Source organism: Lampetra fluviatilis, chromosome 2, assembly GCF_964198595.1.
Source record: "Lampetra fluviatilis chromosome 2, kcLamFluv1.1, whole genome shotgun sequence".
Classification (NCBI taxonomy): Eukaryota; Metazoa; Chordata; class Hyperoartia; order Petromyzontiformes; family Petromyzontidae; genus Lampetra; species Lampetra fluviatilis.
In genome coordinates, this window is record NC_136276.1 from 19,027,586 (window position 1) to 19,046,047 (window position 18,462).

Sequence of the window (18,462 nt, forward strand, 5' to 3'; positions counted from 1 at the left end):
TAAATTAAAGAAATAAACGTCTACCCACAGGGGGAAAGAAGACATAACGTGGCGATTTCATAATTAGATTTATTTATACTGAAGGAGGAATCCGATGAGCTATAAAGTTCTTCACCCTACAGATGCCCATTAAGGGTAATAACGTTAGTAAAATTATATTAGTGAAAAGTACAAGAAAGGCAACCATATCACCCGAAAAAAGAAAAAATTAACCCGTAAAAACAAAGTTTTTCACTATAAATCCTTTATATGCGTGGCGGCTAGAGCCATCTCGTCCTCTGGCTTGAGATGGCTGCCACCTATGGGTCAGATGATTGCCTGCCACCATTAAGCAATTGGTAATTAAATATTTAAAAAACAAATCCCTAAAAAGTGTAAAGTTATGGAAAAAAAATTTCACGAAAATAAATTGTCACGCACAACGAGTCTGTGTGCAAAATGTCAGCTCGATTGGATCACGGGAAGTGGGTTAAAAAAACGACCGAAAGATTTGCACGGTCGTAAGCGCGCAAGCAAGCAAGCAAGTGAACTTAATATAAAGGAATTAAAAATACAACTAAACCATCCCCATCCTTCGAGGCAAAGCCCATTCAAGGTATTAACTTTTTTTTCAGAAGCAACCTGGCCACGAATGATAGCTCAACAAAGTGCGGCGTATCATTCGCACATTTATAGCAGCAACATAATCTCAAGGATCTCAATGCGTGCTCCTAAATGTGTAGGGAGGACCCGGCTGATTGATGCTGGTTGTAATTTACTGTCCAATTGTGAACGTCTAATTGGCACGCGTTATTTGCGCGGACAAAACCTCTTATTAATTGGCGATCTAGCCCAGAAGCAGCTCTAATTATTATTACTGCGGACAATACATGGCTGCCAGATTTACATAGCACGGGGGTGGGGAGCTTTGTCTTTGTGTACCCCCACCTAAGATGGCTGCCATATTTACATAGCACAGGGGTGGGGGAGCTTTGTCTTTGTGTACCCCCAACTAAGATGGCTGCCAGATTTACATAGCACGGGGGTGGGGGAACTTTGTCTTTGTGTGCCCCCCACCTAAGATGGCTGCCAGATTTACATACCACGGGGTGGGGGCACGGGGGAAGCTCGGGGAGGGGGGGGGCTCTAGCGGATGTGACGTCAGCAGGGGGACTCGAAGACCCGGATGCTCGCACATCTGCCGCCATTTTGTGAGTCGTGATCGCCGCCATAGCAGCCACGGCGTCTACGCGGTTCGCGATTTAAACAAAACAACAATTATAACAACACCCGCCCTAGGGCCAGAGATTAAACAATGAGCGACGTGGAGGAAGGAGGATACGACGGCGGGGTAAATATCCCTGCGGTTTTTGTTGTTTTGTATTTACACCACACAGAGAGACGGGACTGGTGGGGTTATTGTTGTTGCAGGCCCAGTAGCGATGAGTGGATCCTGAGTTTGGCCTAGCGGAGCGGACCAGCTGAGCCCGGGGGATCCGCGTAGCCTCATCCCAACATCGCCTCATGGTCACACCACCTCATCCCAACATCACCTCATCTCAACATCAGCTCATCGCTAACATCGCCTCATCTCAACATCACCTCATGGTAACATCACTTCATCGCCTCATCCCAACGCTGCCTCATCGCCACATCATCGCTAACATCGCCACATCCCAACATCACCTCATCACCTCATCGCCACATCGCTAACATCGCCTCATCCCAACATCGCCTCGTCGCTAACATCACCTCATCGCCTCATCCCAACATCTCATCTCACTTCAAACACCCGAGATATTAGGGCTGAACGATTTGGGGGAAATATCTAATTGCGATTTTTCTGACATTGCGATTTGATTTGCGATTATAATTTTTAAAGTCAAGCTTCAGTTCAACATTCACTGTGTAATAGATTTAGAACGTGATGGAGCATTACCACATGATATCAAAATATGGGCTGCTCTATACGAATTCGAGGATGAGAATTAAAAAATATGATTACGTCCAACAATTATTTGTTAATTTGTTTGAATTTAAATGGAACAATCAAACAATTGTTAAGTAAAGTTATCATAAAACAATTCCAATAAGAAAGTAATAGGACTTTGAAAATCGCAGCCTTTGCGATTTGCTAATCGCATTCTTTCATTTTGAGATTTCGATTAAAATTGATTAATCGTTGAGCCCTACGTGATATCGGCAAATTCCTCGCTTCCATCTCGTCGTATTTAGTCTCATCATCACTCATCGTCACACTTGTCCGTCTCTTTACCCTTTCGTCCACATACCCCATCTCATTTCATCTCCCCGTCGACACGGTTTCACTCCATATCGTTTCCCTTGTGCTTCTAGATTTGAAGCTTTCGTGACTGCAATGATTCATACTCGTAGGTTTTTTCGGTAAAGTCACGTATGAAAATAAATAATACAAATCTTACATTAAATAATAAATCACGACGTTTCGGGGGCAACACAAGTCTCCGTCATCAGGTGGGACCGTCACAGCTAAATTTACTGTATCAAGTGATGACATCGCATTCACTTTCTATTATTTATTATTATTTTACCTACGTGACTTTACCGAAAAGAACCTAAGATCCCTTGTGCTTTGCTGTCCTCCCCTCTTCTCTGCGTCTGGCCTCGCGCATGAAGCCGCTTGCTGATGCCTCTTATTCTCCCCGAAGCTCCTTTTGCATTCTCGTTGCTCAGCTATCGTCCTCTCGTCTTGAACGTCGTCTCCCTTGCGAAGAAGTCTGGATGCTTGCGGGGCCACCAGCGTACTGTCATGAGGTCTCAACTGCAGTGTATGTGACAGTGTTATGGTTGTATAAAATAAAACTTCTAGTACACGCGTGCCACTTAGAGATTACACCTTGTTCCTCGAGTTTAGATAGTACGTGATTGATGAATGGATTTTCTCCCGGACTTTTAATTTGTTTTGCCCTGCGAGTTCGTGGACTGCGTTAGGTCGACAGCGTCTAAGCAGGTCACCGAAGTCGGTTGTCGCCGCTGTTGCGAATACTCAGAACACCGAATTCTGGAAGGTTTCATAAAACTATGGGGATTTACAATGCACCATATCATTTCCACTAAACCGATATTTATGGGGAAATATAAAAAATATATTTCCGCGGACAATCCCTCCCCCACTTGTGGTGACATCGCATTCACTTCTCCAAATACCGGTTGCAACTGAATGATTCATATTACCGGAACATACAAACAATTTTTACGCAGATTTAAGGGTATTTTTCAGTGGGGGCATTATAGATGTTGGGATAGTTTAGTCAGGGTAGTTTACAAAATAATGTTTTTTGTCATAAGTAAAAATATTAATGTAAGTCCGCATCAACCTGCGTTGGCATCAGCCCACTCGAGTTGGGGGGGGGGCTTCGCGGACCACACTGGTACCGGGACCATACTTTTTTAGATAAACCACTGCACTAGAACAACGTGTTTAGTAGTGTACACATTGATTGGTGTGGGAGCCACATCTCAGCGCGTTCCAAGAAAACGCGCTTCCAATCTTCTTGATTGAATTGCGCTTACGACCGCGATTTTACGTTTCACTTGGAGCTCTTTAAAAAAACAAGATTTCCACGGTACCACGTGGCATCTTGGACGCTTGCAGGCGCGAGTTTTGCGTTCTCGAGGAAAAATCCTGGTAATTCAAATTATTGAATAAGTGCCGTGCTAAATGTGGCCGATCTGTGTTGAGCAGCCGTATGCTTTGTTAGGCGTTTATATTCAGTCTTGAGTAGCTCGTGGTCAATCTTTCCCATTCGACCCCGACGTCTATAAGCGAGCCTTGTTCACCCTGATTCATTCCCGCCCGGCGCGTTCCCTTGACCGCTGACCGCTGCCCCCCTTTGCCGCTTCTCACCTAACGCCACTAACCAGGCAACTCGCCGGCCACTAACGTTGACGCCACTCTTGTGTACTCGGGCACCACTCGCTCACATTCACCAGGCACCACACTCGCGTATGTCTAATGAGGTATCCGTCTATAGGACGAGGGGGGGGTGTGTGCCTTGTGGAGCACTGTTTAAGGCACCAATGATACACAATAGTGCAGTGGCGTGCTGCTCAGTCTACTCACAACCACTTTAATGTACAATTTAGCACGCGCTGTCCAGTATGGTATACACGATTGTAATGGGGAGTTTTATCCGCACCGCTCATTGCAATTTGCAAGTCGGATGGGGTTTTTTTTATTAAGTTAAATCGATCATACATGTCTCAGTTCAACCCCGTCGATCCCTGGAATGTTACGGTTAGTGGGAAAAATTCGCCGGATCATGTGTGATGAAAATGTTACTCCAGATATTAAGATACTTGTATAAGATTACAGTCCTAGCTTTTTACTTGCCATGTCTACCACGTGTTATAATTTATCAGCCACAATTTGTGTCCACTACTGAATGAAGGCCTCTCCCAGACCGGCTCACAGTCGGACACGATCTGAATCCATCTCAACACTGGGCTTAACGCATGTCAGTCATAACTAGCAATTTCCACTCGATTGTAATCCGTCATCAACGATAAATATTAGCAGAATATAAACATAACTTGCAATGTTGTGTACTGTATTGAACTGCATTTATGTCAACTTAAAAGCAATACATGCTCACCATCTTGTACCTCTGCTGATTACAACTGGCGATCTAATTTAGGTTTAAAATTTACAGTGCTACTGAATTAAATAACAGCGTATAGTGTTTTTATTTTGCTTACTACTTGCGGTATGAAGATGAACATTTATTGGGCAGGTGTAACGTGTTTTGCACGGTCTTTAATATTCACCTTATCTGTGTTAGCATTAGCACGGTTGGTGACGTACAGTGCTAAAGAAGTTCAGCATACATAAACCATTGGAGAAATTACATGCATGCGTTTCTAGCGTTATGCCATAAATTGGATGAATTAAAACGGGTTTAAGAACTTTGGTTCTGTAGGAATTGTTCACAAGCCGTTTTCCCCCCATCACTCGGCTTTCCCCCATAGTCCTTGAAAGAAAGAACGTGAATGCATCTATGACTTCACCTTACCCCTTCCCACAGGTTTATCGGCATTCTCACATCAAAATAAGAACTTAAGTACGTCTAAACCGGACGTAACAGATCATTTTTATTGTAACAAATATCCAAAACAATTCGCTTATTTGGGAATTGCACGCCACCGGCCTTTTAGTTCGGTTTCAGTGTTTTTTTTAGATTTTTTATTTTATTTGACACTATCAAAATAATATCAATGTGTAGTAATTGATTGTGACAACGATTTTATCCATTTTCTTTTGTATTTCATTTCTCCATGTAATTTTTTTCCAAGTCTGATAATGGGTGCATTGTCATATTCCACGAAAAATGAATTGCCAGTTTTACACAATTCTTGCTGCTCGTACGTAATTTGCGATAGTTTCCTTCACAACGTTTTTGTCATTGCCAACCCCAGTTGCTGTTGGTGAGCAGCAATGACGTGGACTGAGGCTGCAAATAGCCAGGTTTTCTATTGCCCTCTCCCCGATGTAGAATGCTTGTCACGGCAATGTTTGAAGGCTGGCGGCACCAGCGGCTGGGCCGTAATTTATACTGCCCACTGCGTGGTGGGAGGGGGGGGTCAAAACCTGCGCCTCCTGAGCCGTATGCAGCTCGGTGATGTTATTAAGGGACCCACCGTCTCGTAATTCATGTGCATTGCGGCTCTTGAAATATAGATTTTTTTTTTTACCGAATTCGAATAAAATGGCTGAGTTATTTGGGTTGCTGACCCCTGCTCCATAGCAACATGTTGCTAGGATTACTCGTTTGTTTTTAGGCTACACGTGAAGCCCTTGGAAAGGGAAAATAGAGATGATAGTCCCATCTCGGTGGGTAAAAACGCTTGGAACCTTAGGGGGATGGGCAAGGATGGGTTCCTCAAGTGAAAATTAACGTGGACAATTAGCGTAGTTTGACACGGTTAATGTTAAAAACTACACAAGAATATCTCGATTTGAAGCTTTCGTCACTGCAGGAATCCATACTCTTTGGTTCTTTCGGTAAAGTCACGTAGGTAGAAAAACTAATAGATCACGACGTTTCAATCGCCACACAAGCAATCGTCTTCAGGTGGGAGAGAGGAGACGATTGCTTGTGTGGCGATCGAAACGTCGTGATCTGTTATTTTTTCTACCTACGTGACTTTACCGAAAGAACCAAAGAGTATGCACAAGAATAGTTTACTTATAAAAACATTCTAATCGACTTCAGTAGAGGTGTTTTTTTCTTGTTTAGTGAAAACCGTTGCATTAACCTTGTGTGCAGTGAAACTTCGCAAAGCCAGACCGATTGGGGACAACATTCAAGTTGTAGGACACGCACGGCATTCTTCAAATGATTAATAATGTGCAAACTTGCCAAGTTGTTTACATTCACACAAGACATTACAATGATCTTATCATCATGTGAATGACACAAAATATCACTACGAAAGCAGAGGTGAATGGATAGCTGGCATCCAAGTGTACAGGTGCTCCTAATGCCATACACTAGATACGTACAGCACGTGTATCTCGCTCTGGAATTGCTAGTGCATACGTCTGCTGTGAGTCTTAATTCGCCTGATGTGTTTTGGTTATTTTTTTGTAGCTTAATTTAGTTATTTATTTTAGAGGGCCTGGCTTACCCTGAATTCTGTGTTTCTCATGCCCAGCTTAGAGGTGTTATTGTATGCCATATATTTGTTAATTTGAAGGCTTCGTGCTAATTCTGAAGCACCTGATAATTATGGCAGAGAGTGGCCCTCGAAATTTCCCTGTACAATTCCACTTGGGAAAACCTGAAGTGGACGAATGCAATGCCTCAGAAATTGTGGTAATGCCTAACTAGAAGATATGTTAAGCGTTTGATGCGGATATGCTGTAAACTACAAAATATTGTATTGTTTTTTTGTATTAAGTCAGATTGTATTGAACGATTTTGAATATATTTTGCAAATGTTTAATTGTGAACTTTGTTAAACATGTACTTGATGGTGTTAAATATGTTTTCCCCATAAGGTTATTGGAAGGAATAGAAACCAGAAAATGTGGACCAAGATTAAAGAAAAAGAATATCAGAAGTTAGAAAAGGGAAAAAAAGAACTCAGTTGAAGCTGAAATCAAAAGAAACTGAAGAATTTGGCCACTAGAAGTTGTAAATGCATGGGGTTAAGCAGAAGAGCAAAGAAGGGTTCAAGGGTTCGAAAAAAGAAAATTGAATGTATAAGAAATTGTCAAGAATCATGGGGTAAGCCTCTCCACCAGTTTAGAGACACGAAACATGCCTGTAATTGTAAAGGGAGAATTCTATTTTAAACTAATATTAAACAAATTTGATATATTCTGTTGGTGAAATTGATAATAAGATATTGCCTTTTAAATTAAAAAAACAAGTAGCTTTGTGCATGTACATTTTTATCAGGACCGGAGCACTTGTGGATGTGTAAACTATGCTTTACAGTTGTGTCCACAATTGTCCTAGACGGTGTACAAGTGAAGGGGAAAGTGACTGGTGATTTGCTCCTTACCGTTTGTTTGAGAGTTTTTCAAATGGTGTTTGGTGTGTATCTCAGCAGGCCTCTCACTCCAAGTCGGGGAGCCACAGTTCGGCAGCAACGCAACCGTTGGAGAACGAAGGCGGCCACTCGGGGTCTCGCACGGGCTCTCGCCACTCACGCTCCCACTCTCATTCCAACTCTCGCTCAAATTCTAAATCCAGGCGAGGAACTGTGTTGTTGCACTGCTCAGCTACTTTTGTCCAAAAGTAACATGAGATTATATATAAACAGGGGCCATGTGTGTGTTGCACATGGCTGTAATTCAGCACTGCACATGCGAGGATTGGAAGGTCATGTACATTTATGAAACTCGCAGACTTGCTTGCCTGCGACATTGCCACGAACTGGCCCGTGCTGGCCATTGAATGTTGGTTATCCCCTTTGTGGGCTTAATGCTAAATTGTCAAAATGGAATTGGCGAATTTTCCTAATGCTGGATGCTCCAGAAAAATGTCTTATTCAATATAACGTGGATAAGTAATGGACATTCCTATTACATTCACTTTCTCTTACATATGGATTGTCTTCTCGGTTCTTTCGGCAAAGTCACGTAGAAGGGAAATAATAAAATAAGGAAAATATTATTTTATTATTATTTCCCTTCTACGTGACGTAGAAGGGAAATAAAAAAGAAAAAAAATATTGTATTATTTCCCTTCTACGTGACTTTACCGAAAGAACCAGGAAGATGAATCCCTGCAGTCACGAAAGCTTCAAATCAAAATTTATATGGATTGTCTTTATTACATTTATAATTTTACCTTAAAATTACGCAGAGTAAATGATGTAGTTGGCAACATCTTGACGTGTTATGTAAAGCCTGTGGCTGTGTACTCGTAAAAACTTTTGTCGTTAAAGAAAGTTTACGGTAAATATATATTTTTTTATTTAAATCCCGCTTCGGTGTCATCTTGTGGGCCGTGCAGATCACGCTCTCGGCATCGGCATTACTCTCGGTCCCGCTCGCACTCGCGACGCCGCCACTCACGCAGCCGCTCCTACACGCCCGACTACCGGCGCCACAGCCGCTCGCCGATGTCCAACCGGCGCCGCCACCTGGGCTCCCGGGTACGCCCACGTGCACTTTCACGTCTCGTCGTGTTCGTCCGCGTCTATTCCAGGCCCTCATGCGCTTTCGTTACTTTCTTTTGAGACGCGATGTCAAAAAAACTGCAAGCGCATGTATGAAGTGATATATGCTGTAGTCATTTGTAAACAATGTTGCGGATTGAGTAAATGTGATCTTTAGCTTTGTAAATATATGAATTAGTGATTTGTTTTAAGTACCATGATATTGATTTGCAGTTATGGACAACCCTTATATTCATTGCAATGCAATCATGCACCGAAAATGAAAAACTGCTCTAAGCTATGCAAATGTGGCTTATGGCTTTTTTGTGAGTTGTGTTTCTGCTGCTGCTCGTTTTATGCGAGCGTTAATCTTTGTGTGTGTGCGTGCAGGTGAACCCAGACCCAAGTTGTTGCCTGGGAGTATTTGGGCTGAGCCTGCACACAGGGGAGAAGGACCTGAAGGAAGTGTTCTCGCGCTATGGCCCAGTCCAGAGCGTGAATGTGGTGTACGACCAGCAATCGGGCCGCTCTCGGGGGTTTGCCTTCGTGTACTTTGATAATTCAGAGGATGCTAAAGAGGTTAGTCTCATTTTTATAAGCACCAATGTTTAAAACGATTTAGTCTTGTTTTCTTATGCGGTAGCATCTAGACATTTAATTTTTTAAGTGAAAGGAGCTATACATGCTCCCCCAAATCAGCTTTTTGTGAACAATTTTTCAGTGTCTTGGAAGGTTTATGTGGATGTGACGTTTTAAAAATATACTGAATTGTACTAACTTTGGGCCAACTCTAAGCAACAGATTAAAATGCCTCGAGTAAATGTATTAAATGGATGTAACTGGTATAAATATAGAATTAAATCGCTATTGAATTAATTTGTAATTGAAAAATATCCAAACAGGAGACAAAGTTATAAAGCAAAGAGCATATTTTTTAAAACCACATGACATGTTAAGGAAGAGTAAGTATAGCAAGCAACAGGTGCAAAGCTGAAGATTGGAAAACTAAAGCGATTGGGAAAAGAATGAGTAAAATCTTGAAAATGTGATCTAAAGCAGTGGGGGGAGCATGGATGCTGCAAAAAAGGAGGGCGATGATAATTGGCAATTCACAAATGGTATGTCTTAAGAAGGATGGAACCCCATAACTAGTAATGGAGAATCTTTACATAATTGGACGCATTTTATGCACATCACTTTGAAAAAAATTATAGGCTAAGAATTTAAACGATATGAATACAGAGGAAGTTACCCCATAATGCCTGGGCTTCATGCTATCGGTTTTTTTTAAATGACTGACTTTGAGTGTGGAGCCATAGTTTCTTGTTGGTAGGTGTGCTGCCATGAATGGGTTGTGTTGGTGCGTTCCAATGTAAAGACATGCGCAGTGTTAAAGTGTGTACATTGTTTCTCCAGGCAAAGGAAAGGGCTAATGGCATGGAGTTGGATGGGCGGTACATACGAGTGGACTTCTCAATTACTAAGCGTGCCCACACACCTACCCCGGGCATCTACATGGGACGCCCTACCTTGTAAGTGTAAACCGCTGCACTCCTGAAATGTAACAGCCACTGTTTAAAAGTTATTTTACCGGAAGCACTCAATAATTCTAAATGTTAAAAAGTACAAAATCTACTTTATATGTATACACTTTGTCCGAATAACATTTAAACTTCCACAATGAAGTTGTGTTCAATGTAAAGGCTTGTGTCGTACATTCTGCTTACAATATCTGACCTCTAAAACCATGATTGGCGCAGCATGTTTACATTGCATTTTCCTGTGTTTTCGCCACATGAGTACGAGCAGTCGGCGAGAAGGCCGCGATGGCCGGGAAGGCCGAGAAGGCCGCGAAGGCAGAGACAACTTCTACGAACGTGGCTGCGACCGCGGCTATGACCGCAACTATGACCGTGGGTACGATCGGGGAGGCTACGAACGAGGCGGCGGGTACGACCGAGGAGGTTACGACCGTGGCTACGATGACGGATACAGATACGACCGTTACAGGTGCTTTACGCAACACGAGTTGATGTTTTCCCACAAATCAAGCACTTGAAAAAAGCGTTGCTTCAAGTTTGTCATTTTAAATGCCACGAGTGTTGTTGGTTGGTGCCTGGTATGTTTTTTTCTTGATTGCTGTTGTATGTCGCAGAAGGCGTTCTCCATCGCCTTACTATCGGGGTGGCTACAGGTCCCGTTCGCGTTCGTACTCTCCACGTGAGTAGACGTCGCCGCAAAGTGTGCGCGCAACAAATGCTTTTTTTGTCGTGACAAGTTACGTATGGAATAATGCCTGTCGTTTTCCGGTCAGCTTGCACACCTTTGATTTTTCTCATTGCAGGTCGTTACTGAAAAGGCATTTTGGTATGAAGTGCCAGGAAAAACGGAAGAAGGAGAGTGTACCCGAGTCTGAAACTTTAATTTGTTTTTTTAAGTACATGACTTGTATTGTTTTTCAAGTGGCATACATGTTGAGTTGTAGCTTAGGTTATTTTTTTACTAAATTGTGATCATTTGGTTTGCAGGTTTAAAGTAAATAACCCTGTTTCAGGAAACTAATGGTAATATGTAGCTTTGCATGGTTAAGCAAATTCAAATTCTCCAGTGTAATTTGGTTTTCTTGATAAGAGATTCCGTCATCCAGTTTCAGGGTATTTGTGTATTAGTCTTGTTCATTGTTAATGTGCTGCTGGGCTATTTTCACTAATAATCTTGCAGTTTTAATAGTTTAGATTGACCTGATTAATCACCAATTTTACGCCCACACAGTATCATCAACCCATAACTATCGCACTGAGATATGTGAAATAAACTTTGCTCAGAAGGTCGTTGTCTGAAATTGTAAAACATCGTATGACCTGTTGATGTAAATCCCTTGGTGGTATGCTTGTTTTAAGAGATACCTTATCCTCCGGGCAGCATACAGCATTTCCCCCTGGTTTTTGCCGAAAGTTGAGTACTCCAATCAAGATAAAAATTCTCACCCGTTAAGATGTGAATCTACTCTTTAACTATATCAATTGGCATCGGACCCAACATTATTTACTTAAAAATATGGTTTTGTTTTATAAATACAATGTACATCACTTGGCAGTTAAAATAATTGTGAAATGTGCATTTTTGTATCGAGGCTTAACATCGTTTCAATGATTTGACTCCAGTTCTGTCAATTCTGAGGATCATGGATATTAAGAGTACCATATTTTTAAGTGCATGGTTTTTTTTTTATTTAATTGAAATGTATACCAATTAAAAAATAATTCATACAATACCTAAACAATTCTGTCAGTGCAACAATTATACAAAAAAATCGTTGTGCAAAAATCGGTTTGCCATTCCATTGCAGAAAGCAATAACTGATTGTCACCAGTTCATCAGGTGTTTGAAGTATCAATATTTGTATATAAACGTGTAATGCATATAAACTTACATTTGAAATACATGACTTCTTGAAACCTTTTATTGTGAACACAAGTATGCAGTAGGCACTTTTAGCTGTAAAATTTGATTATTTATGCACGTATATGAAACTGTCCCTTTTCGGGTCTCCTGGGTGATGCCATTAAAATCGATACTAACAGGCTGTACTTTTACATTATCCTACCGTGGCACTTGGGTCTTCCTCAGTTTCAAGCCACTGACTAAGACAGTCCAGTGCTTGGCATGATAAACCTACCCTCCATGCTGCAACCATCACAACCTGTTTCTAATTGCATTCACAATACAGTCTTGCCACACCCTTCAAAGTTTTGTTCTGCCATTAACTTTCAAGACTTCCAGGTTAATTTATTGAAATAACCACTTTCCTAAACTGCTCAAAGATAGTACAACAAACATTAAAACTGAGACATCACTATCCTGTCAAAACAGGTCTTGACCACCGTACAGTACTATACACATTGTCAGGTACCTCCGATTATCACGTTTGGCTACGTACGGTGCGAAAGTAGTTAAACAGCTAACTGAAGATTTGAAGAAAAATAATCAATCTGCTCCATCGAGAAAAGTTTCTAGCCAGGCAAAACGGATGTACGCAGTCAATGGGTACGGAGAAGAGGATCAACAGTGGTCAATGTTAAAGTTGGAGGTGATTTTATTAATGGGGAACGAGAGAACAACTGATATTCGAACACTAGAGAGTGGCTTTTGAGATTTATGGAGAGATGCATTTTCACACGTGGGAAATATGCTGGGTTGGTTGTCGCATCTGGCTGGGTTCAAGAATCCGCGATGTATGTACGGTGGTACCCCGGAGATCGAACTTCGTTCCAAAAGCCATTCAAACACCGATTTGTTTGAACACCGAATAATTTTCCCCATAATGTAAATGACATTAATTAGTTCCAGACACAAGACATCTCTCAGCATTTTTACACGAAGTTTACAGTAATTACATGCATAAAATCATACAAGAAACACTAAATAAATGAATAAATATATGGACTAAATGAACATTGAACTTCACTTTACCTGTAGTAAGGAGAGTTGTTGGCTTGAGTGGAAGGTGGTGAGGAGGTGGTGTTATTGTTTGGAAGGGGAGTCCCCTTTGGGCAAGCGTCATGCACACTGGCCATACGCGTCCCAGCCGTACAGGTTCTTTCAAGTCGCGGTTGCCCGTTCGACCTCCCGATTTCGTTCGGTTTCCGGGACAAAATATGTTCGTAAATATCGTTCGAACACGGATTTGTTCGAATTCTGGTGCGTTCGATCTCCGAGGTTCTGTATGTTGAACATCTTTCGTGCTGTACGTAGCCAGCCGTGCGAAATCGGAGGTGGGGGAAGGACAGCAAACTTTATACAAAAAGTAATTTTAAATAAATTAGTATTCAATCCAAATGTAAAAGTGCATCACTCCAGTGGCTGTCTAGTACCGGAAGCAAGAGCGTTCCAGACGGCCGCAGAAGCGCATCTGAAAGCGCGCGATGCGGTGAACGTCTTTGTTCGATGGCTTTCCCAAAAGCCGATACATTCTCATGGCAGTTTCATTGATGAGAGGAGGACAGAGAGACACGCTTACCTTAAAGACATTCAAGACGGGTGAAATTGTTTTCGGCTGCAACACCACGGGATTCTAACGGAATAAGGATGACAATCCAGGGGAACAGATCACGTGTGTTGACCGCATCCACAAACCTGAAATAGAATGGATCAGTTGTGTTTCATATGCACCTCGGTAGTGTTTATGGTAGACTAAATATTAACGTAACTTTAATTGTATTTGACGCGAGAGAATCGTCCAGATAAGGCAACTTAATCGTTCCGGCAACTCCACACACTCCTAGGGAACTCTCGCCAGCCATGCCCAGTGCTCAGGTCGCTTTCGACATTTCCGCGTTCCTTCTAGAACCTTCCACAATGTTCTTCTTCCTCTCCACCATCGCTGTTCATCGCTTTCTCGAACGTCGAATCGTTCCCTCGTTTTGTATTCCACCTTTTCATTCCAGCCAGTGGCGTAGTTACTATATTATCCCACCCTTTCTCTCAGCCAGTGACGTAGTTACTATATTATCCCACTCTTTCTCTCAGCCAGTGACATAGTTACTATATTATCCCACTCTTTCTCTCAGCGAGTGACATAGTTACTATATTATCCCACCCTTTCTCTCAGCCAGTGACATAGTTACTATATTATCCCACCCTTTCTCTCAGCCAGTGACGTAGTTACTATATTATCCCACTCTTTCTCTCAGCCAGTGACATAGTTACTATATTATCCCACCCTTTCTCTCAGCCAGTGACATAGTTACTATATTATCCCACTCTTTCTCTCAGCCAGTGACATAGTTACTATATTATCCCACCCTTTCTCTCAGCCAGTGACATAGTTACTATATTATCCCACCGTTTCTCTTAGGCAGTGACGTAGTTACTATATTATCCCACTCTTTCTCTCAGCCAGTGACGTAGTTACTATATTATCCCACCGTTTCTCTTAGGCAGTGACGTAGTTACTATATTATCCCACCCTTTCTATCAGACAGTGACATAGTTACTATATTATCCCACCCTTTCTCTCAGACAGTGACATAGTTACTATATTATCCCACCCTTTCTCTCAGCCAGTGACATAGTTACTATATTATCCCACTCTTTCTCTCAGCCAGTGACGTAGTTACTATATTATCCCACTCTTTCTCTCAGCCAGTGACGTAGTTACTATATTATCCCACTTTTTCTCTCAGCCAGTGACGTAGTTACTATATTATCCCACCCTTTATCTCAGCCAGTGGCATAGTTACTTTATTATCCCACTCTTTCTCTCAGCCAGTGACGTAGTTACTATATTATCCCACTCTTTCTCTCAGCCAGTGACGTAGTTACTATATTATCCCACTTTTTCTCTCAGCCAGTGACGTAGTTACTATATTATCCCACCCTTTCTCTCAGCCAGTGACGTAGTTACTATATTATCCCACTCTTTCTCTCAGCCAGTGACGTAGTAACTATATTATCCCACTCTTTCTCTCAGCCAGTGGCATAGTTACTATATTATCCCACTCTTTCTCTCAGCCAGTGACATAGTTACTATATTATCCCACCCTTTCTCTCAGCCAGTGACATAGTTACTATATTATCCCACTCTTTCTCTCAGCCAGTGACATAGTTACTATATTATCCCACTCTTTCTCTCAGCCAGTGACATAGTTACTATATTATCCCACTCTTTCTCTCAGCCAGTGACGTAGTTACTATATTATCCCACTCTTTCTCTCAGCCAGTGGCGTAGTTACTATATTATCCCACTCTTTCTCTCAGCCAGTGATATAGTTACTATATTATCCCACCCTTTCTCTCAGTCAGTGGCGTAGTAACTCTATAATTTGCTCAGGGAGGGTGCAGCAATCGGTCACGTGAAGCCCCAATATTTGATTTTGGGCAATTTGCGGAAGCCAACCGTTACTGCTGCTCTAATTAAATAATAATAACACGTGGAACGTAAATTAAAGCATTTTCATGACAATTTTAATGTAATGTTTGCACTGTTAGCGGTGGTCTCTGCGGGTCCAGAAATGATTGGGAAACCACTGTCCTCATGAACACTACGAGTGGATAGACAACAAATCGGCAGAGGAAAAATTGAGGACCAATCAGTTTCAAAGACAATGCATATGTAGGACTTGAGTTATAGCGCGCCACGCATTCTCTTCCACTGTTGCTATGCGAGCGAGCAGAGTACAGTGGGGTGTATGTGAGGACACGGTTGTTGTTGTGGCATTAGGTGAGAGGGTCGTTAAGTGTTGAGACAGGTGTTTGGGGTAGCCGGGGGTGACACAGGCCAGCGATTGGCTAAGAGGGTAATTGGTTATTATCTGGCGTCGCTCTGGCGGCAATAACAAGGTCACGTGAGACCGGGGGCCAGGTGGCGAGTGATAAGCGGGGGGTTGAGATAATTAATGGGGATTAATTGGTGTGGGGATATAAGCCACAGCGCGACGGAAAGAGGGTCTTCTTGTCTTGGTCGGCGTCTTGGATGGAGCTGCAGGGACGGTGCCCGGGGAATCGCAGAGCAGGCGGTGACGGTAGTAGAGCAGAGAGAGAGTGGGTTAGCGGCGACAGACGGAGTAGAGTATAGAGAGACAGTGATAGCGAGAACGCAGTGTGCGAACAGGGGTAGCCATGCATCTGGAAGATGCAGTGTAGAATAGCAGGGGAGTCGACAGACCTAGAGAGAGAGAGGGAGGGAGACGCGGAGGAGACGCGGCGCGGCGAGAGAGAGAGACGCGGAGCGACGCGCAGCGGAGTGAGGGGACGGAGAGACGTGGAGCAGTGGCGCGGCGGAGGTGGACTGTTGAGTGGAAAATAAAGAGAACAGAAAGACAGCCGAGTACGAGTCCTACACATATATTATCAGAGTATGTTTGTTTTTTCATTCGGACCACAAGTATTGTGGTTAATGCAGACATGACTCCTTGTAAAAGGTTTCAGTTTGGTGTTTTAACATCTTAACACCTGTTTTGTTGCCAGAAAAAAGGGGAAAACCTATTCTCATATTTTGGTACTGGCAAAGGAGGTCCCATGATGGAGAAGTTGACGACTTGCGGGGTTGGGATTGAACATGAGGTCAGGGTGTCAACAGCATGGATGACAGTGGTGGTTGGGGGGAGGTATTCCAGCCGGTAACGTGGCAGAGAAGGGTAGTAGCGGAGAAGGACGCACACACGCACACTAATACCAATGGCACGGATGTTCACGAAATGCGCCCTTATGCGTTACATTCTGCTGCATCGATGCTATGGTACACTGTATCGCTACAGTATAATCAATTCAGTTTTAAATCTTGACTTAAAGCTTTCGTGACTGCATGAATTCATATTCTATGGGTCTTTCGGTAAAGTCGCGTAGATAGGTTCAAAGAAAATAACACAAAACAAATAACAACAAAAAAACTACTATCATACTATTATATATACGGAGTGGTATCTCTTGTAATCTCTCATTTACTTGATACAGCTGTCGGGCTGTGACGGTTCCACCTGAAGACGGAAGCTTGTGTTGCCTCCGAAACGTCGTGATTTTTTTTATTTTACTTTAATTCATTTTAATTTTCATTTTTTACCTACGTGACTTTACCGAAAAAACCTAAGAATATGAATCCTTGCAGTCACGAAAGCTTCAAATCTAGAAAAAAAAACTTAGTTTTGTGTTTTTTTCTTTGAACCTATCTACGTGACTTTACCGAAAGACCCAAAAAATGTGAATTCAGTTTTAAATAGTCATAAGGCGAAAACCACCGCTAGTGTTGACTCGCCGTAGCTGACACAAGGGGGCACGCGAGATCTTCCACATCAAAACCTCAACACCTTTGTCCACTGCCCCGAAATGATAAACGCGTACGCATGACAGACGACGTTTTAGGGGCCGTCCATAAATGACGTCACGCGATTTTGGAGATTTTTGACCCCCCCCCCTTCTCGTCACACGGCGTCACAAAAAGTCAGACCCCCACCCTCAAATATGACGTCACAAAGCACTGCCCCCCCCCCCAATAAAACATGCTTCAAATCGCTTTAAACTATTGTCATTGTAGTGCGTATTTAATGTGGCGCTGCACTCTGATGTTGTAGGAGAAAACATTGATTAAAAATAATATTTAATTAATTAGAACGTATTGTCTATATTGATTTAAAGTTGCGCATTTTGATGTGACGTCACATTTCTCAACCCCCCCCCCCCTTGTCACACATCGTCACAAATGTCTGACCCCCCCCCCCCCCCTAAGTGCGTGACGTCATTTATGAACGGCCCCTTAGGACAATGTTGCTTCTTCACGCCATAGAGATTTGAATGGATTGAGCTTGTGCGCCGATGCACCCCCACTGCCGACACAAAATCACGAAACAAAATTTTCTTCCAGACCAAATCGAACAGCATTTGTAGCTGGCACTGTTATCGTCTAACGATACACTAATACATCTCCGTGTGAAGACCAGGTCTTCATTGCTTCAAATCATCAAGATCTTCATTGATTCTTTGAGTTATGCATTACACATTATCTCACATCGACAAACACACCCCATAAAAACATGAAAGATGTCCACCCCTGTAAATCTAAATATTTACGGACAAAGGCTAGTAAACCAGCATGTATACATTTTATCTACCCTGAAATTTGAGTATTTTTTGTATTTTAACCTGTTGTTTTATGTTTAATTTTCTTGAAGTAGCAACTTTATACCTTACATTTAAATTACTCTCCACTTTGTGAATATTAAAGTGCAGTCCTTGGTTATGAATGTATGTATGTTGAACTTGTGTGGCATCGTACTCAGCCAACTGTGCTTATAGGTGCATGCAGATCATGCTAGTATAGGCTAAGCTGCTTGTAGGTTT

At 42.4% G+C, this 18,462-nt stretch overlaps 1 protein-coding gene across 9 annotated transcripts; it reads left to right on the top strand.

Moving 5' to 3' along the window:
* The first annotated feature begins 1,172 nt into the window (after positions 1 to 1,172).
* Positions 1,173 to 12,069, top strand: LOC144943781 (transformer-2 protein homolog alpha-like). Of its 9 annotated transcripts, none has more exons than XM_078871653.1 (8): positions 1,173 to 1,330; positions 7,573 to 7,718; positions 8,484 to 8,625; positions 9,019 to 9,207; positions 10,045 to 10,159; positions 10,425 to 10,638; positions 10,784 to 10,848; positions 10,973 to 12,069. In XM_078871653.1, exons 1-8 carry the CDS (start codon positions 1,295 to 1,297, stop codon positions 10,981 to 10,983), a joined length of 918 nt encoding a protein of 305 aa, XP_078727779.1. In that variant the 5' UTR covers positions 1,173 to 1,294; the 3' UTR covers positions 10,984 to 12,069. The 9 variants fall into 9 exon arrangements, with proteins under 9 accessions (XP_078727779.1, XP_078727801.1, XP_078727795.1 ...); XM_078871675.1 differs by having other exon boundaries at positions 7,573 to 7,649; XM_078871669.1 differs by having other exon boundaries at positions 7,576 to 7,718.
* Positions 12,070 to 18,462: the final 6,393 nt, after the last annotated feature.